This window comes from Sphaerodactylus townsendi, linkage group LG06 (assembly GCF_021028975.2).
Source record: "Sphaerodactylus townsendi isolate TG3544 linkage group LG06, MPM_Stown_v2.3, whole genome shotgun sequence".
In the NCBI taxonomy this organism is placed as follows: domain Eukaryota; kingdom Metazoa; phylum Chordata; class Lepidosauria; order Squamata; family Sphaerodactylidae; genus Sphaerodactylus; species Sphaerodactylus townsendi.
The window spans coordinates 90,129,129-90,150,687 of record NC_059430.1 but is presented as its reverse complement, the minus strand read 5'-3'; the positions used below and the strand labels follow the sequence as shown (position 1 = coordinate 90,150,687).

Genomic DNA, 21,559 nt, shown 5'->3' with positions numbered 1-21,559 from the left:
AAATGCATCTGTCTTCCGTCACGTAGGCCCTCAGTGCCAAGATGTCAAAGATGTTATCTTGCTTGCTTGCATATTCACCGAGAAACCTGGCCTTTTGACCTGTTGCTAAAATGCAAGCTTCTGCTGGTCACTTCCACAGAAGCTCCCATTTTGATTCTTTGCAATTCTTTGGTTCATTTGGATTTTCCATATTTCTTGATTAAATACAATTTATACACATTCTGATCCGTTCCCACACATTAATATATGATTCTACTGTCTTTTGGTAAATAATCGGCCTTAATCTTGTAAGGATTATTGTAGCAAAGTGCTTCGGACAGTCTGAAATGTGCTACATAAATATTAATAATGATTTATTGTTAATTGTTCTACCAGTTCTTCCTTGCATTGGAAGTGTCTGAGAAAGTAAACGTGGAATGTTGTTGAAGACCCATGAATTATTGTGGTATAAGCATGATGCATTTTAAAGAGAGTCTTGGAAATGAGCAGGATAAACTGTCTGTTAAAAGTAGTAGACGTTTCCCCTCCAACTGGATAAGCTATTCTTGTACTACTTTGCTGCTGGCTGTCAGGATAGATTTGCTAGACTAGGCCTCATTCTCTTTCTGCTCATTTTTGTTCATGCTGGAGGTAGAGCATGCTCCATCTTACCATCACACTGGAAACATTTTCCTGCAGTATCAGGCTTTCACAGTATTGCACAGTTCTATCAAAGCTCCAATTTCTGCAGCTGCTGACAAGAGAGAGGGAAAAGAGGCCATCAGACAGAACGGGCACTGACAAAAGCTGATGATCCATGTCTGAAGCCTTCAGTTACAGTTCTTTATGTAGATGGCCTGCTGAAATTAAGGCATAGTTTTTTCTTTATTGAGTGGAAGGCACATGCTGAAAATCTAAAATTGGGCAAGGCACATATACAGTTAATGTTTAATTGTTCGGTATGATTATGTGATTTGATTGCCTCCTTCCAGTACCTAATGGGATACCATTTGGAACATGGGCCAGATACGTTTTCAGTCATGTTGGATAATTGCACTTGGGATAATGAATATAAACTACAGCAAAAGAGGTTTGGTCTAAAGTTGAAGAAGATCTTCATGACACTGACATTGTTTGACAATGGAACAGTCTCCCTTGTGAGGTGGTAAATCCTATGTTGCTGGATGCCTACTTTTTGGGGATATTATACCTGCAGACTCCCAAGGAATGAACTGAGTTCAATTTCCCACTCTTCCACATGACACCTGCTGTGTGACCTTGGGCCAGTCACAGTTCTCTCAGAGCTCTCTCAGCGCATGCAGAGGCAGGCAATAGCAAATCACATCTGAATGTCTGTTACCTTGAAAACCCTATGAGGTTGCCATGAGTCAGCTGTGTCTTAATGGCACTTTCTACCTACTTGGTACTTTCTGCATTGTCAGGGAATTAGGCTTCATGACCCTGATAGTCCTTCCTAACTGATATTAAATAAAATCAATAAATAACTTGTCCTGTGGGATCCTTCATCACTGAAGGGGGGACCTGACCTGCTTCATAGGTAAGGTTGCCAGCTGGTTACAGAGGGAGGGCGACAGGGTCATAAGGGGTGGCAGTGTCATGCAGAACATGATGTCATTCCTGAGAAAATGCAGAAGTAATGTCACATTGACCTAGGAAGCTTAAAGGAGAACACAATCCCAGTGATTTAATTTTTTTCTTCAGCTGTTACTCTGTGCAGCCTCAGGAAGAAACAGTTGCCAACAGGTCGTCTCTGGCCATAGCAGAGACCTGGCAACCCTATTCATAAACCAGGTTAACTGTGGTATCTGAAAATATTTCCAATATTCTTAGCAGAACAATGATAAGTTAGGCCTGGTCCACAAATGTGACTTCATTGTGTCTAAGATGACCTCTGAACAGGTACGCTGTATTTAACTAACACCTGTTGGATTTAATGGTTTGTTATGTTGACTGATTTCTGTTTTCTTGAATCTAAGTTGTACTTGTAGATTTTGAGTGTTGTTTAGTTTCTATTTAGAGATGTAGATTTTAAAATTTCAGGCAGGAAACTCACCTACACACTGGGGATCCTTGCTGGTAATGGCAGAGTTTTTTCTCTCCTTTTCTGCCTTACCTACACCTTGCCAAAACAGACGAGGGATACACTTTAGCTCAGGGATGTCCAAACTGTGGGTGACCACTAGTCCATGACCCCATTTCATCAGCCTACGTAAAGAAGCAAGGTTGTCATTTTTTAATAGGCATTGTTGGAGTTTCCAGTCCATCCTCATTAGCTGCTATGTCTGCATATCTGCATTGCCCTGACTGTATCTTAGGCTGGTTAAAGTGCATTGATGTAACTTCTGCCCACACCATATAACAGCTGCAGGAAACTGCTGGGACATCATCAAGGGATTTGTAGTGAGATGCTGACAGTACACGGATGACTGAGTCTTATTCCAAAGGCACTTGTAAGATTTGTTGAGCCATTTCAGGGCAGTCTTAAGCAGAGTCAGACCCTTCTCAGTGTGTTGCAGTCAAAGGACTTAGAAGGGTGTAATTATGTTTAAGATTGCACTGTGAATGTAGTTGGTTACATGCTGGGTACACTGAGTGAATTTGATGAATATAACCTCATGCACCATGAAATTCTAGGAAATGTGGTATTATTACTTTGTTCTTTAAAATGTTTTCTTCACGTATGTAATGGGAACAGTGTTTTTACACTGCTGGACGAAATTTAACTGCTTGCCAAGATAATTTAATGCTCCAGTGCTGAAATGTGCTATATAATTCCACTCCAGAATTCCACTCCAATTGTGCCTTCCACAATACAGTTCTGTATTTTGCAAGTGCATTGTTAGGTATTTAGTTAGCCTGAGGTATAAGTTACTGCATTATTTTTATTATACTGCATTATAAGTTACTGCATTGATAAACTAAATGCTACCAAATCCCCTGGCCCAGATTGCATTCACCCAAGAGTTCTTAAAGAGCTCAAGCATGAAATTGCTGATGTTCTCACTTTAATATGCAACTTATCCTTGAAATCAGGCTCCATCCCTGAAGACTGGAAGATGGCCAATGTCACACCAATCTTTAAGAAAGGAACTAGGGGGGACCCGGGAAATTACAGACCAGTCAGTTTGACATATGTTCCTGGCAAATTAGTAGAATCTGTCATTAAAGATAAAATTATAAAACATGTACAAAAGCAAGACCTGCTGAGAAAGAGTCAGCATGGCTTTTGCGGAGGAAAATCCTGTCTTACAAGAGTTCTTTGAGGATGTAAACAGGCATGTGGATAAGGGGGAACCAGTGGACATTGTCTACTTGGATTTCCAAAAGGCTTTTGACAAAGTACCCCACCAGAGACTGTTGAGAAAACTCAGCAATGAAGGAATAAGAGGGGAAGTCATCCTATGAATTAAAAACTGGTTGAGAAACAGGAAGCAAAGAGTGGGTGTAAATGGGAAATTCTCACAATGGAGAGATGTAGGGAGTGGTGTCCCCCAAGGATCCGTATTGGGACCAGTGCTCTTTAACCTATTCATAAATGACCTGGAAGTAGGGGTGGGTAGCGTGGTGGCCAAGTTTGCAGATGATACCAAATTATGTAGGGTGGTGAGAACCACAAAGGATTGTGAGGAGCTCCAAGCGGACCTTGATAAATTAGGTGAGTGGGCTAAGAAATAGCAAATGCAGTTCAATGTAGCAAAATGCAAAGTGATGCACATAGGGGCAAAAAATCCAAACTTCACATACACGCTACAGGGGTCAGTGCTATCAGTCACAGACCAGGAAAGGGATTTGGGCGTCTTAGTTGATAGTTCCATGGGAATGTCAACTCAATGTATGGCAGCTGTGAAAAAGGCAAACTCTATGCTGGGGATAATTAGGAAAGGAATTGATAGTAAAACTGCAAAGATTGTCATGCCCTTATATAAAGCAGTGGTGCGACCGCACTTGGAGTACTGTGTTCAGTTCTGCGGTCGCCACATCTCAAAAAGGATATTGAAGAGATAGAAAAAGTGCAGAGAAGGGCAATGAGGATGATTGAGGGACTGGAGCACCTTCCTTATGAGGAAAGGCTGCAGCGTTTGGGACTCTTTAGTTTGGAGAGGAGACGTCTGAGGGGGGATATGATTGAAGTCTATAAAATTATGCATGGGGTAGAAAATGTTGACAGAGAGAAATTTTTCTCTCTTTCTCACAATACTAAAACCAGGGGGCATTCATTGAAAATGCTGGGGGGAAGAATTAGGACTAATAAAAGGAAACACTTCTTCACGCAACGTGTGATTGGTGTTTGGAATATGCTTCCACAGGAGGTGGTGATGGCCACTAACCTGGATAGCTTTAAAAGGGGCTTGGACAGATTTATGGAGGAGAAGTCGATTTATGGCTACCAATCTTGATCCTCTTTGATCTGAGATTGCAAATGCCTTAACAGTCCAGGTGCTCGGGAGCAACAGCCGCAGAAGGCCATTGCTTTCACATCCTACATGTGAACTCCCAAAGGCACTTGGTGGGCCACTGCGAGTAGCAGAGAGCTGGACTAGATGGACTCTGGTCTGATCCAGCTGGCTTGTTCTTATTATGAGATTTTAGTTAATTTCATTTATTTATTATTTAAAAAAAACATTTCAGTGCCATCTTTTTACTCAATTTTGGATCCCCAAGGTGGGGAACATTAAAACTTTCTAAACATTAAAACATTTCAATCATTAGGAAATATACAATTATATATAAATATTTAAAACAATTAAACATAATGTAAGCACACATACACACAAAGATGGAAGAGGTCTAATAAGAGTTAATAAGGAAATTCTAAACAAAACAAAGATCTTCTGGGGTGCTGTGTGGTTCCCGGGCTGTATGGCCGTGTTCTAGCAGCATTCTCTCCTGACGTTTCGCCTGCATCTGTGGCTGGCATCTTCAGAGGATCTGATAGATCTTCACATGCTGGCAGTAATCAGCAATAGAGGGAGATCAGTTAAACTAATTGATGTTCCAGAGTTTTGGCACCTTGACTGAGAATGCCCTTTCTCAAGTTGCCATCTATCTAGCCTCAGTTGACAGGGACATCCAAAGCAGAGCCACCAAAGATTACTGTGGTGACTGTATAGGTTCATATGGGAGTAGGTGTCTTTGGGTGTGTTGGCCCCAAGCTATATAGGTCTTTAAACTCAATTCCAGCACCATGCATTATTGGGTTTGGAAGCTAATTGGGAGATAGTGAAAATAGAAGGCAGGAAAATAGTGAAGGCAGGAGTGATATGGTACCCACAACCGACTTCAGTCAGTGTTCTGGGTGCATCATTCTGAACCAATAGTAGCTTCTGTACAGTGTTCAAGGGTAGCCTCACACATAGAGTTTATTTCAGTAATCTACCCTCCCTTTCTCCTTGTGGGGACCCAAAGCAGCTTACATCTTTCCGCTTTACTCCATTGTATCCTTACAACAGCTCTGTGAAGTATGTTAGCCTGAGAGTAAAGTCAGTAAGCTTCACTGGCAGAGTAGGGGTTCAAATCATAGTCTCTCAGATCCTAGGCTGAAATTCTAATAACTACACCACCCATAAGCAGAAAACATCCAGCTCTTAGGGCCTTTGTCTTCTGGGGGATGCAAACTCTGTAAATTATGCCTAGTCAAGCAAATAGAATAACCCATAGAAAATTGCTGCTTGTCATTTGTGCTTTGGTTAATTTTTCTGACTAAATGTGGTCCACATAGGAAGTTCTCTATGGAGGTGCAGAGAAGGAGGAGAAAAGGTGGCAAATTGCCCCAGGACTTCTCAAAGACTAGGACCCTTAGCATATTGCTTTATATTGCCTCAGATTAGTGGACAAACAAGGTTGTACCAGCCAACCATTGACCTTAAGTGCAGTGGCTTACAGAGTCAAATAGAAAGCCCATTTTCAAATCTAATGAATTGACATTTGTGATTATTACGATTAAATACTACATGTGAAACTAGAAAATGTATTTTTAATCAATAATTCATGTACTTGAATAAGCTGTGTCTGTACTTCAGCCTGGTTTTTTTTTTAAGAAAATAGGCATCTTTTCACTGGCAGTTTCCCAAGCGCTTTGCAGAACATCAGTAAATGTGTGTGGCTTGCTTCAGACCAGTGTGATGACAAAGACATTGTTAGGTGCTGAAGACATTGCTTGCATATGGGGCCTGGTATATATAGATAAGTCACTGCCTCACTCTGGTAGCACCACAGTCTGTCCCATTCCCCACACTTTTTCTGTTTTACTCCCCTGGACCTCTATCACTGACCTGGGGCCCTCTTTCCTTACCTTGCATTCTTTACTTTCCAGTCTCTGTTAGACCCTTTCCCCAACCCATTGGTATCCATGTATTACCATCCCACTCCCAGCCATAGGGCTGCAGAGAGGAGTGAATACCTTTTATTGTGAGATAGGGTTACCAGGCTCCAGGTGATAGCTGGAGATCTCCTGGAATTACAACTGGTCTCCAGGTTACCGAAACCAGTACGTCTGAAGAAAATAGCTGCTTAGGAAGGTGGAGTCTATACAGTGGCGTAACTAGGCAAACTGGAGCCCTGGGCAAAACCTGAGTTTGTTGCCCCCCCAGGCACGTGCCCAATGCAATGTGCACCCCCCCTTCCCTTGTAGCTAAGCCCAGTGGCGTATCTAGGCAAACTGGATTTTGGCGCCACCCATGGGCAGCCACCCTCCCCCACTGTGACCAAGCAATGATTTTTTACACCAGGTTGTTTCAAAGTCACCATCACATTATAGAACATGCCCCAACTCACAAATCTGAACACAGCAATAAGCCATGCCACACAGCAGAAATAAATTTTTGAAAACATTTTCAAAATGCTTTCAAAATGTTTTATTACTGCTATGAAAACATTTTATGGTGTTGTATCCAGTCCCCCCGATTGAGGGAAACAGCATCACTTTCATTGTTTCAAAGTGATGCTATTTTGGGGTTGATTCTCCCCCACCCTGAAACAGCATCACTTTCAATGTTTAAACTGGGGTCCTCAGATTCTCCCTTTAAATCCATGTCAAAGGCGGGGGGATTTAAAAGGAAAATCTGGGGAAATTTGGGAAGTGCCTGCTGTCAGGGGTGCAATTGTTAAGCTAGCAGCACCAAACTTTCAGGGTATCTTTAGGAGACTCTCCTAATGATACCACCCAGGTTTGGTGAAGTTTGGTTCAGGGGATCCAAAGTTATGGACCCTAAAAGGTGTAGCCCCCATCTTCTGTTACCTCTCATTGGACACAATGGATGATGGGGCACTCCTTTGGGAGTCCATAGCTTTGGACCCTCTGGACCAAACTTCACAAAACCTGGGTGTTATCAGTAAGAGACTCTCCTGATGATACCTCCCAGGTTTGGTGAAGTTTGGTTCAGGGGGTCCAAAGTTATCGACCCTCAAAAGTGTAGCCCCCATCTTCTGTTAGCTCCCATTGGAAACAATGGATGATGGGGCACCCCCTTTGGGAGTCCATAGCTTTGGACCCCCCGGACCAAACTTCACAAAACCTGGGTGGTATCAGTAAGAGACTCTCCTGATGATACCTCCCAGGTTTGGTGAAGTTTGGTTCAGGGGGTCCAAAGTTATCGACCCTCAAAGGTGTAGCCTTATCTCCTATTAGCTCCCATTGGAAACAATGGGGGATGGGGCACCCCCTTTGGGAGTCCATAACTTTGGACTCCCAGAACCAAACCTCACCAAACCTGGGTGATAGCATCAGGAGAGTCTCCCGAAACATCCCTGAAAGTTTGGTGCTGCTAACCTAAAAACTGCGCCCTCTGCAGGCCAAAGAAAAACACTGAAAATACAAAAAATCCCACAAACGAACCTGCAGTTTTTGCGCCCCCCACAGGGCTGCGCCCAGGGCAACTGCCCACTTTGCCCTATGGGAGGAACGCCTCTGAGTCTATAGCAATATATCCTACTGAGGTTCTCCCCTTCCTAAACACCACCTTCCCAGGATATACCCTGAAAAATCTCCATGAATTTCTCAGCCAAGAGTTGGCAACCCTATGAAATGTGGAGTTGTGAGCTAGGGAAAATTTGGCACAGGTATTGGGAGAACAGAAGATAAAATCCCACCGCACATCCTTCAGGATTTGAATATCTCACAACTGTATGTAATCCTAATGGCTACAGTTTGCAATCAGTCAACCAAGAAAACCTGGTGCCTCTGTCTCCCTTTCCCCCAGGGAATGCTGGGCTCAATCTGTCCCCCATGAGGAAAATGCTGACTGCCTTTTGAAACTGAAACCAAAAGAAGCAGAGACTTCAATAATGAAAGATACCAGAAAAGCACAAAAATAATCATGGTGGATTTGAAGTTTTTTTTTTCATTTTTCATTAAGATGTTTTCATTGTATTTATGAAAATTACAAAACAAATCATTATTGTAATTAGTAATGAAAGAAAAGTGCAAGTCTCATCACAAGTTCTGTCCTGGTAATCCCACACAACTTCCACATGTTGGCTAAACAGGACTCAAGGTATTTATTTTCTGGGTAGAGACTCAAAAAAAATTCTTTACCTTGAAGTCTTGCAGTGCTATCACATGCATACTTACTCTCTAGTCCAAGACCATTGAAATCAGTGCATTGTAAACCAATGAACTGAAGTACATTTTAATAGTTCTGTTTTTAAGATGCCACAAAAGTCTCAGTTGATTTTTTACTTGAATGATTTAAGATAGCCAATTGCAGTTTGTATTGAGAGCAAGAAATGTATGCTTTCCCCCCAACTTAGAGAGCTGAACCAGATATTTCAGTGTCCATGGGTTTGGATACATGGACTTTTGGCACTTGTGTATGTGGCCGGGGGTGGGCGGGGGGCAAGATCACCTTGTCCTGCTATTCTTTTGGCCCAATCAGGATCAGGCTCTCCTACAATTTTTAAATGGCTGACTTCAGCCTTATAATGGTTTTGGTGCCCATGGGTTAGACTCATGGACATGTTAATGTCTGGTGTGACCCTTAGAATGTATGTATTAAAAAAGGAAAAGAGGAAGTGTATTTGGAATGGGCTGTTGTATATATAAATATATACCAAATGGTATACCAAACCGCCCTGAGCCTTCGGGGAGGGCGGTATACAAATACAATACAATACAATACAATAAATAAATAAATAAATAAATAAATAAATAAATGAATGAATGAATGAATGAATGAATGAATGAATGTGGTTTGTGGTTTTAGATTTAATACTTGTAATATTTGCATTTGGCATGTTATTTTCTTATAGTTTCGATCAGAAATATTTGTATATCAAGTTCCTTAGAATCCAGCGTCTTATCCCTTGTTTGTTAGTATTAAAGATTTTTGGTATCTAATGATTGCTTGTTGTTGCATATTACAATGGCCTGAAGTATTCAAGGGAATTCAGATCTACATATTTCAACATGAACTATTTGAAGGAAAAATTAGTTGTGAGTGGCATGATCTTTTTGTACAGATCTTATTGTACTGGATACTATCATCCTGAATATCTTTTTTTAAATACTTTCATTTTAGCTGACATAATTCCTTACTGGTCAAGAAAGATGTGATGGGGTGAAAAGAAAAGAAAAACACACAGATAGCTTGAAGATGAATAAGACTTCTTGGGAGCTTCCCTTTCAAGATCTGATAAAGTTTCCCCATGTTTCTTTCCTTATGATGGCAGCATATCAAAACCTTTTCATAGATTAGTAACAGACACTTGGGATACAGGGGCCAGTGTCGATGCATGGCTGCTTTTCAGATTGACGTGCGAGCTGGTTGTCAGGGTGATCTTTCACATTTCTGTAGAATGAACATGAAAGTTCAGAGGGTGTACAAAGTAAATACAGTTGCTTCTGTTTCTCCAGCCCTTTTTATTTCATGTCAAATTTTGTATGGAAAGAGGGATTAGACCTCTGATGAGAAACTCAAACAGAATTCCTTCCTCTTCATTTCCCAACTGCATGTGTGGATCAGAACGGCCTTGAGGGCACCCATAGCATTTTACAAGGATAATTGTTTCTGCATTTGCTACTGCTGCCTCAGTAAATTTAATGTTGCTCAAGGAACAGAAGATCATGGTTATTAGATACATTGGCATACACAAAGGACTGCATGTAGCAATATGTATAACTAGTGTGTGTGTGTGTGTGTGTGTGTGTGTGTGAAGTGCTGTTAAGCTACTTCTGACTCATAGTGACCTTACGAATTAATCCAAACATCCTGTCATGAACAGCCTTGCAAACTGAAGGCTGTGGCTTTCTTTATAGGGTCAATCCATCTCGAGTCTTTCTCTTTTCCTTCTGCCTTTGACTTTTTATTTGGATTTTACAAGTGGCTGCTTCATTCAGTCAAGCAAGAGTTAACTGCTGAAATCACATGCCCAGAATCACAGGAGCTTCTGGAAAGATCTCTCTGCTTTCTTCTTCCAGCAAAAGAGGAAAGACAGACACACCGGCACATATAAACCACACAGATACCCAGGTTGAGCACTTGCATGGATAGAGTTTGCTGTCCTTATGTTTGGTGTAAATTCATTTGTTATCAAGTAAAGTTCTACATAGCAATTCACTCTCATCTCTGCCCTATTATTTACTCTGCTAATTCATTACAATACCAACACTTTTCCTAACATTATTCTCTTTTCCAGTGCCTTTTGTCTTCTTATAATGATAGCCTCAATTTAGTCATCAGTAGTTGTTCCATGTCTTCACTGTTTTCTGTCAGTAATGTGATGTTATTTCAACTTGTTAATGTTCCTTCTATCAATTTTCACTCCACCTTCATCTGAGTGTAATCCAGTTTGTGATACCCTGCATACAGATTGAAGAAACTGGGAGATAAAATACATCCTTGTCTAACAGCTTTGCATCTTGAAAACCATTCTGTTTCTCCATATCCTGTCATAACAGTAGCCTTTTGTCCAAAGTACAGGTTGTGCATTAAAGCAATCAGATGCTATGGCATGGCTATTTTCTTGAAAACCAACCGTAACTTTTCATGGTCCACACAGTAAAAAAAATTGCTGTAATCTGTAAAACTAAAGCTGGTTTCCTTTCAAAATCATCTTGTATACTCCAGTAACCAACATACATTTGAAATATGATCTTTTTTCCTTTTCTGAATCTAGTTTGAACATTTGGCATTTCTCATTCGATACATGGTAGCAGTCTTTGTTGTAAGATTTTGAGCATCACCTTACTCATGTGAGAAATTAATCCAATTGCCCAATAGCTGCTGCAGTCTTTGGTGTCAATAGCTGCTGCAGTAACTTTGGTGAGTTACAGCCTTCTAAGTCCATTAGCCCAATAGCTGCTGCAGTAACTTTGGTGAGTTACATATTTTAAGTCCATTGAAATCAAAAGGCTTAAAAGAGAATAACTCTCTTTAGGATTGCACTGTAAAACAGCCTCAGCTTAGTCCAAGGCAAGACTTTGTAGTTGGTTCAGGCAGACCACTTTCTAGCACTTGACACCATTATCCTGTGGAAGCAAATGCCACATCTCTGTGACCCATTAAGCATAGAAGGCTTAGGCCGTTTCCGCACGGGCATTTAATGGCGGCCTGGAGACGGCAAAAACGGTGTCTCCAGGCCGCCATTCGCACAGGGGGCGCAGCTGCATCGCGGCCGCGCCGCCCTCGCGCCGCCCTCGCGCCGTGAAGCCGGCGTTTCCCCAGAGCGCTCGGAAGCACTCTTGTTGGGGAAACGCAGCCTTGAAGCTGCTGCCGAGCGAACGGCAGCGGCTTCGAGACGCCTCCCGCAACCGGCACTTACCTTGTCCCCGGGCCTCCGGCGCGTCGCCGAGGCCTGGGGACACACCCCCCTGCCCTTCGCTGCTGGAGGCAGGGGTCCCGTGCGGACGGTCCCAGCATCGTCGGGACGGTGTCGGAAACGCTGACCCAGCCGTTTCCGCATTCGTGCGGAAACGGCCTTAGCTCTTCACTGTGCCATACTGTCTGCTGAACTCTGCTAGCTCTCAGTTCCTGGTTCTCTTAATTCTGCTCATCAAATCAGCCATAAAGGCACAGATCTCTGTCCCTCCCCTTTCTCCCCACACATATGCTCACTCACTCTCTTTCTCTCTTTTTCTGCTGCCACTGCTGCAGCCAGGAAGAGAGAGACTTGTTTTAAAAGAAAGACTGGTTTGAAATAAATTTTTTAAACGTAGGGTGGGGGAAAGCTCTCTTTGTTATTGTTACATCAAGATATTGGAATCTCTACATAAGCATTTAGAGAAGCAGGAAGGAGCTAGTAACATGAGAGGGCGAGGCAAGAAGGAAAGTATGGATGGCAGGGTGAAGCTAGGTAGGCTGGCTGTGGGCACAGGGAAGATGGCCTGGGCAATGCTGTGCTCATTGACAAATCTGTCCATCTCTGGCAGCTAAGCAAATTAAAGTCATGCTAGAAGTGGTTTTGCTTGCTGTGGAGAGAATGGAAAGTGAAACCAGGGCTCCAGGTAATACAACCATACAAGAAATGTTGCTCTGACAGACATTCACCCCCATTGTACAGCAGACACATTGTGCATAATTGGCTTCTGGTCCATGCTTCGGAGAAGTTGTCTGTTGTCATTGGTTGTCATTGGTATCCACCTTTGCGCATGAAAGTATTGTGTTCATCCTGGTTTGGGATGACATGTTCTGCCTAAGAAATTCTATGTGCAATAATAACGGGGCAATTGTTAGGATAAATCAGTTCTCATGAGTACTGAAACTTCTCTTGTATGAAAGCTTTACACTAGAACAATATGTTTTATTGTATAATAGCACTATCATTAAATGTCTTTATGTAGTGTACTCACACTTGCATGTGAATCACTGGATATTGATCATAAGAGTTGCCTTGTCTACATGAATGGGCCATCACAGATGTTAACACTCCAGATAGTTCTTAACCATTATCTTATTCAGGGTTTAACATATGGTTTATTCTGCTTTTATTTTAAGCCACTTTTTTTAGTTTTTTTTACAAATGCTACTTCCAGGATTCCTTTATCAAATTGGAGAATTATGTGGCAGGAAAGGGAGGGTAACTTTATCCCTTTGCTCTCTTCCTTTTTTTCTTTTTTTGCTGAAAAAAGTCACTCTTTTTACCCTGCCGGGGATGGGGGGAGAGGAGAATATGGGAACCTGTAAAACACCCAGCAGGAATAAAAGCTGTTCTGTAGTGTGAGTCAGTTCACACATTCAGCTGCCTGTTGTGAAACTTAGACAAATCAAGTGATATGCCTGAACATGCAAAGAAGCCTAAAATTAGTTCTGTTTCAGCTAGTTTGTATTTCTCTCTGTGAGTGTGCTTTTACTCATCTCTTATTTCCCCTAATTTTCCTTGCATTTCCTACCAGCTGACACAGACATATTTTGTTCACATCATACTAGCATCCCTCATGAAAAAAACAAATGTGTATGAGTGATGTGGGCTTATCACAGGATTGGTATTGCACAAGCGTCTGGATTTCTCTCTCCAGCTGGCACAGAGATTTGCAGTATTGCCAGTGAAGGACTGCAACGCTGGCAGATGCTCATAGGCTGTGCAAGTTCACATCTGTTGCAGTGATCTCAGCAACTTGCTTTTATGACATTAACGTGGAATGTGGGGGAGGAGTTGATTATTGTAATAGGCTTGTTGTGAGCAAAACAAACATAATGCTGTTATGCTGGATTTGATGCTCATCTGACCATTCACAGGGCTACTCATATGGATTTTGTTCATAAGATGTGAGTCTAATGATCTGTGCAAATTTTTGCTAGCATAGTATTTATTTAAATTTTAATCTTGTACTTTCCTTGGGTGTTTAGAACAGATGCTATTTTTAAAAAAACTAAAAGCTTTTGCTATAAGAAACCTTTCTTATTTCCATCTGGTAATGGTGTGGCAATACTACAGGTTTAAACTGATTTAATAGTTTTTTTTTTCTGTTTCTCCAGGGGATTCTGTGAGGAAGTACAAAAATCTAAGGGAGAACCTGGGCAATATACTTATTTAAAGACTTAACTTGGATTGGAGTCCAACTCCCCATATAGCCATGACACTCACTAGGGGACCTTGGACCATTTGTTGGCCATTCAACCTTAACCTATCTATTTGTGAGAATAAAACGTGGGAAAAAGATCCATGCATGTCAACCTCTACTTGAAAGATGGGCAGTATAGATGTTCTAGACAGGTAGATCTCAGCATCCTGTGGATGCACCCTGTGGCATCCTCCAGATGGATCCTGGATATCTCCTGGAATTTCAACTGATCTCCAGACTAAAGAGATCAGTTTCCCTGGAGAAAATGGTGGTATCAGAGAAAATGGCATATCCTGCTGAGGACCCTTCCCTCCCTGGGCTCCACTCCCAAATCTCATGAATTTCCCAACATGGAATACTATGGGACCCTCTCTAGAGTACAATGGGAAACTAGGACAACTAAGCTGACATTCACCCCACAAAACTTCAAAGTGTTTCAGTATTTCCCAGGTGACATGCCTTAGGAAGTTAGTAGGGTTTATTACATGATCATTGTTTGCGAGGTCATGTTGCTTTAAAAATTCTTTGAAAACTAAAACTTCCCCCTTCCCCCTTTTGTTTTCTTTAGCGCCTTGCAGAAGCAGCGGAGAGATTTCAGAAAGAGCATCAGTGGCAGGATGAATTTGCGGTGAGCACCTGCTTGTGTGTTTTAATTCTGTCGTTTAGAATTTGTTATCACCTTTTTTGGTTTAACTTACTCAGTTATGCATGTTAGCTAATGTACAATATTTGCTGTTCCATGGATGTCTCAAATGTATGTAGTCTCTACGAACGGAATGCTGCTAAAAATGTTTTCTACTTCAGTTTTCCAACTTACATGTTGGGAGGTTGGCTGTAAAGTCCTTGTTTTGCTGAGGAGAATGAATTAAAATCAGTGCTGAATCCGTTTGTGGCTTGGAGTGAGGTTAATTTAGTCTAGGCATCAGTCTGAATGAAGTATCAGAATATGTTAATAATTCATTGTTTATTGTCCCTGATTTTCTCTAATTTCCCACCAGCTGCCATTGGTACATCCTGCTCACATCACATTAGTTTGCCTACTGAAATGCTTTTATTTTTGTCTGCAGAAGAAGTGAATGAGGTAGGGTGCCTCAGGATGAAATGGCACTGGCAAAGAAATTATCTTTGTTAACCTCCAGAGTAGATGATAGACTTCTGAAATTTAATTAGGACCAGAAATTTAATTAGGACCAACTTGGCTTGAAACTGCTGTGGATGATGTTGGTTTATTAATGCGGTCCTCATTCTTTCATGACCTCTGTTTTGTTTCAGTGAAGTATCACTGTGAAACAAGACTCTGAGCCTAGGAGGAATTCACATGTCTTCCTCCAGGGAAGTGGACTTTGGGTTCATAATCCAGAATGGCAGAAGGGAAAAAAAATCAATAGAATATTACTGCCAGTTCAACAAGCATTCAGAGTGATCTATTTTTTGTCATAAATAGAAGCAGAAAAACATCTAGCATATTGCAAACAAGGCTGGCTATTTGTCGGTTTCATTTTCAGGATAAACTGAGCTGAAACCAGTTTTTTTAAATGAGAATTATGTTGTTTTTAATTGGAAAGGGAACCATGTTAAAAGAAACACACCACCTGAACCATCATTCATCCCTTCAGATTCTGTTCTGGGCTAATTTTTGACATTATTTTTTAATTCTGTTTATTTTTATGTCTGCATGCCCCCCAAAGCAGACAATCAAAAACATTAAAACTAGCTTTAAAAGTACATGTGAACACACAATAAAAACAACAATTAAACAAAACACATAAGGCGGATCAGAGAAGGAATTCCAAACAAAACAGAATATCATTACCCTCTAGTCTAGAAGCAGAATATCTGTAAGATATGCTTGTCTCAAACTGTATTGGTTTTGAAAATCAACCCCAATATCTTGAATTGGGCCTAGAAGAACATTGGGATTCATTGTAAACTATGTAGAGTAACACTGAGCAATGTGATCTCTACAACCCATTCCGGTCAGCATTCTACTCTGACAGTCGTTGGATCTCCAGGGACACAGGCAGAAAATAGTATTTTCTCATACCTGTTCCTGAGATGATTTTCATACACACAGTGAATGCTAGCATTTGCACTTGCAAATGTTGTACCGTGCTGTGAGTCTTCAATCACATTTTCTACCAATAGATTCTGTAGCTTTATACGCTGTCAATGGTGGGATTCAGCAGGTTCGCACCACTTCGGCAGAACCAATTGTTAAAATGGTTCTTGTAAACAACCAGTTGTTAAATTATTTGAATCCCTCCACCGGAACTGGTTCTTAAATTATTTGAATCCCACCACTGTAAGCTGTGCTTCAGGGTCAGTGGGCTTTCTGGCTGAGGAAACTTCAGGCTCTGGGAATTGGGTAACTCTGTTAACTTTCAGATTGGTGAAGAAGGAAATAAAGTGTAGGAAGAGGCACAATAGGATCTGGGAGCATACTGGGAGAACACACATTGTACTCTGATACAGAAGAAGGAGGTAGCCCCTCAGCAACTTTAAGTGATACAGTCCAATAGAACCTAGACATCTTCAGATGTTTTTAGTGTTACACGACAGAATTTCTCTGAGAATTAAGTGTAGCGGGGTCCCCTAACAAGGTATCTTGGGCATCATGGCACCCACCAACACCTTTCCTGGCACTGTCTAAGTTATTTTTAGAAAGAGTTTTTAGAAGTGTTTTAGTGAGTAGATTCAAGCGGACTTTTGCCCAGCAAGATTTCTGACCAGTCACTGATGATTTGTGCAGATTTTTAAAAATCTTGCTTTGGCAGCAGTTGCCTCCAAAACACAAGGATTTTCACTGTGTGACTGAAGGTAAAGTGTGGTGGTTGTTTTGTGACTGGCTCTGTTTCCTGAAGCAGTTACTGTGCCAGAATTCCAAAGGTGCCTGCAGGCTCAAAAAGTTTGGGGACCTCTGATTTATAGTCTTACACTAACATTTTTAGCTTCCCTCAGAATTACTCAGATGTTTGGCCTGAAAAGCAACCTCCACACTAGCTTTTAATTTAACTTTTGCAGAAGTGCACCTTCAGAAATTTTGTTAGCTTTGTGGTAATTCCTTTGGCTTCCCTGAAAAATACTTTGATTTGATTTATTTGATTCCCTCTCACATTTGCTTTGAAATTTGCTGGAGGCAAAATGTCAGCAACAATTCTGCTTTCATTAACTTATGCTCCATTTTAGGAGTGTATGGAGTAGGGGTTGTCCCAAATAGTGGTAGCTCTCCTGTGGTTTCACTTTCTTTTGCCCTTTATGAACAATAAGCGATGGCTGGTTTTGCATATTTTTTTTGCAGACAGCTAGCAATTCATCAAATTTCACTTCCATATTTTTGTAAAATTATGTTGAAAAATATATTTTCTAGTGAAAGAACCTGTGACCCTAACATCAACAAGCATGTACTCTTTGGCAGTCAAATTCAGTTTGCCACAAAACAGCTTGCTTTTACTTTTTTCATTGGGATGAAGGAACTGTGCAGATTATAGTAACCTTGACATTAGGTTATGCAATTAAATTTTGAATAAACGTATTAAGCCTCCCATAATTTAATTTGTTCCATTTTAGCCAGACATAATCTTTCATTTCTTCTGGTCTATTTTTTCTAAAGAATATGTCTGTTTAAATTAGCTTGCACACAGATCTGTCCATTAAACTTACTTTCCAGTGCAATTTTTCATTTTTCTAATGGCAATTTTCTGAAATAGAATCAGTGCTGTAGAATATCTTTGGTCCTAAGCAATAAATCTTTGTCCTCTAGGTGAATTTGAGCACATTGAGAAGGATGCTGCTTCTGCGCAAGATACATCCAAATCTTTCTTCACCAATACTTGCTTTGGGGTGATGGAAGTCCCTTTAGTGTAACACACGAGTCACAGAAAAACAATAATCTTTTTTTTTTTGGAGGGGAGAATGGAGAGTCTGGCTCATTAATTCAACAATGATCTTTGTAGGCACATTGTAGCCTTATGGCTGCCTGCGGGATTTATGCTTATGTCTTCAATCACAGTTGGGCTGAGGCTTACAGAGTAGATTTATGATATCATAAAACTGGAATGGTATTTGTATTGGTCTGATTTCTGTAGATCAGAAGTAGGTAGGGTTGCCAGAACACCACTGGGGATGAGGGATTCCCTAATTTGGGTTCCTTCCACCAGGCACCATCCACAAGTCTAGTAGGGGTCTTGCTGGACTTAAAATGTGCACCCTGACCCAGCTGGCATGGCAACATCACCTCCAGAAGTAACCTGGCAACCCTAGACATAGGCCATGCAAGCTGCTAGTTTGGATAAACTGGTGGCCATTCCTTCTAGCTTTAGGGGACCCTTGCAAACTTTTTATAGCTAAGATTCCAGATTGTGGTGTTATGTATGGTCTGTTCTTGTACAGTTATTAGGGCTCATCAGTGATCTCCATAAACGTACAGAGTATTGTTGTTCTGTGGCTGCAAGTTGAAGAGGATGATCAGATTGTGTAAATAGGCCACAGCCACAGCCATACACAGCAGGGTGTCGTTATAAACATCTCTCCTTTCCTGATGTTATGAAAGCTCCTTTGTTAATTGTTTTCCCAAAGCAGCTTGTTTCTGTTACTTATTACGATACTAGTTCTCAGTGTGCAAAGATGCCTGCATAGGGTTGCCAGGTTTCTGGTATTGACCTGGACTGTTTGGTATTTTTACCAATTGTCTGTAAAACAAACAACAAACACTCTGGGAAATATCTTTTAGAGTTGTGAATTTGTGAAGTCCAGGCAGCATTGGTCTCTCTTGCTGGCTTCATCAGAAGAGAAGACAGCCAGGCTGGGGTAAGCTCTGGGGTTCCACTGGAGGGGTTGGCTTTATTGTGGGCCATGGGAAGAAGGCTGGCCAGGGAGTGAGGTGTCAGGGCAGAAGTGTGGAGCAGGGTGCAGAATGGCTACAAGGCATCCTCCTGAGTTAAGGCTGTTCCATGAACACAGCAGTCGTTGCTTCATATTGTCTGGGGTTGGCGAAGGCAATGCCAAGCTGAAACAGCACAAAGCAACCTCTGCTGTGGCTGCAGAAGAGCCAACATCCAAAAGGGCACCTTACAATGTGCTCCTGGGTTGAGGTCATTTTACAGCCATAGGTGTGACTGCTTTGCACTGTTTGAGCTTGGAGCAAATGGGCCAAGCCCAAACAGCATGAAGCGACCAGTGTGGAGACTTCCAACAAGCTGCCATCTAGGATGGCCTCTGGTGCGTTGCGCTGGGGGGGCGGGGGTTGTTACTCAGTGCAAACAGTGTGCTTTGTACTGGGAGGAGGCAGTACCACGTCCAGTCATTAATCAACAGGCCTGCTGCTCTATGTTTGAGCTTGGTGTGTCCAACATATTTTTAAAGGTATCTGGCAATCCAGTGCCCACACCCTGTTTCTGATGTTGGTAAGCACAAACAGTGCATTAGCTACAGTGTCCTACTAGGACACATAATATAAATAGAACGGAGGAAAGGAGAAGAAAGGCATTAGGGAGCATTCTGCCTTAGAAAAGGGGGCAATAATCTGTTTTACAAAACATATCTGTAAAACTTAATTTTAGCTCCATTATTAATGGGATTGACTAGCATGAACTTTTTACATATCTATTAGTTGTTTGCATCTATAATTTAAATTCAGCATGCATGGGCTAATTACTGAAAATGGATGGTTTAGCATTGTGATGGCAAGGTAAATACATTTAAATTGACATTTGACTTGAAAAGCTTTGGCTGTCTGTAATGATTGGTCAAGGATACAAGTATGTAATAGAGTTCTGACTTAGATGTACATGCAGATATTTGAAAACATCCCTGTACTGGTTACTTCTCTAGGTTTCTCAACATTTGGAACTGCAAGAGGAGAATTATTTCTTTCTCTTATAATGTACATGGCAAAGGCAGCAATTTGAAAGGGGCCGACCGGGGAGTGGGGGATGTGCACAAAATAAATCCTGTTTTCTGAGTTCAACCTTTTACAGTTATATTTGATGTCCTATTTGATTGCTTTGGAATGGTTGGTTAGCTAGAGCAATTGTCTTCTTGTTGAGCCCTTGTTATTAATTGTCCTTACACATATATAAATGCAAGCAGGATCCAATTTGAATTTTAACAAGCTGGACCTTTCTGCTCCACTTAACACCCACTTATTTGTATTCAAAAGATGGCAACAGTGGCTTCTAGGAACTGATTATCCAGCAGAACCAGCTCATTTCCTAACAGAAATCCTTCTTTAAAAAAACACAAGTTTTATCTTTTGAAATATTTTGAAGTTCAATGGTTAAGTGGCAAAATCAGAAGCACTGAAGAATGTACTGTTTGTCCAAGGATGTTTTGATATGGCTGAAGCACCTTTCCATCACCGTTTAACTTCAGGAGCCCAGAGCAGTGCATGTGGTTTCCCTCTCTTTCATCTACCCTATCAACAGCCCTGTGCTGTAGTTTAGTCTGAGCATGATTGACTGATCCATGGTAACATGTGCTTTTCATGACTGAGTGGGGATGTGAACCTGTGTTTCCTACATCCTATCGCACAAATCACACATAAGCTTGCCAAAACTGAGTTGGGAAGTTCTGGATGGGGTGGAGCCTGGGAATGGTGGAGTTTGGGGAGGGGACAGACCTTAGTGTGGTATAATGCCATATGGACTATCCTCCAAACCTGCTTGTGGTTCTCAAGATCTACCCCCTCCCCCCCACCACACCCAGAGCAACATAGTAACATGCAAGTCATGGTTGCTTGCAGGTAATTGCAAATGGAGTTCAGTAGAACTGGGCTTCCAGAAATAAATATTGATGCAAACTGTTAAGTGAAAACATGGGGGTTCTGCTGTTCAAATAGTGGGGTTGATTCTTCTCAGCAAATCCTGCCATTCCGGTTTGATAGTATTTTCTGCCAGTTTTCTAAATGTATACAACACAACCATAGGATTAAAGTTCCTATTTAAAACTGAAAGTACACAAAATCAATGCTATTTATTGATCACAGTTTCTCAAGCACTAGACAGAAATAGTCCCAGCCACTTCCCCTACCTGTATGGACCCCAGTGAAAAGAACTGCTTTGGAATTTCTTGCGTTCTTTCCTATTTATTTCAACAGAGTTTCTGAAGGCTTTCCCAGTAGCTTTTATTTATTTTTAAAAAATCCTTAAATTGTGCTTGAGTTGGAACATTCTGGTAGTTATAAAAACCTTGTTTATTAGCTCACATGCACGCGCGCGCGCACACACACACACACACACACACACTTGTGAATATCTATTAAATCTGCAGCTCCATCTGGAATAGACTGCAGATTGAACCCAAAAGCTCCCATGTTAATACTTATGCTGTAAACTTTAAAACTTTTTAATGGTAATCAGCAGCCATGAGAGGGTGTCAGATAAAGGTCTTAGGGTTTTCACAATGTCCGCTGCCCACCAGAGCTCCTATTGGCCCCCTTGGGGGGAAACATGCAAGCAAGTAGTGACCCCCTAGGAGTGAGAAGGGCAATGTGTCAGTAAAGTGGCACCCCTTCCTCAGTATCATAATTCCTCTTGAAGTCTATCTTGACCCATAGCTAGCTGTAAC

General features: G+C 41.4%; 1 protein-coding gene across 1 annotated transcript in view; it reads left to right on the top strand.

Annotated features, from left to right (window-relative positions):
• The window catches only part of CACNA2D1 (calcium voltage-gated channel auxiliary subunit alpha2delta 1), a 446,220-nt gene that overhangs the window by 207,669 nt on the left and 216,992 nt on the right, over positions 1 to 21,559 (top strand). The window contains exon 4 of the mRNA XM_048501599.1: positions 14,565 to 14,624. Within this exon, the coding sequence (XP_048357556.1) occupies positions 14,565 to 14,624 (60 nt within the window). The remainder of the gene's footprint in view (positions 1 to 14,564; positions 14,625 to 21,559) is intronic.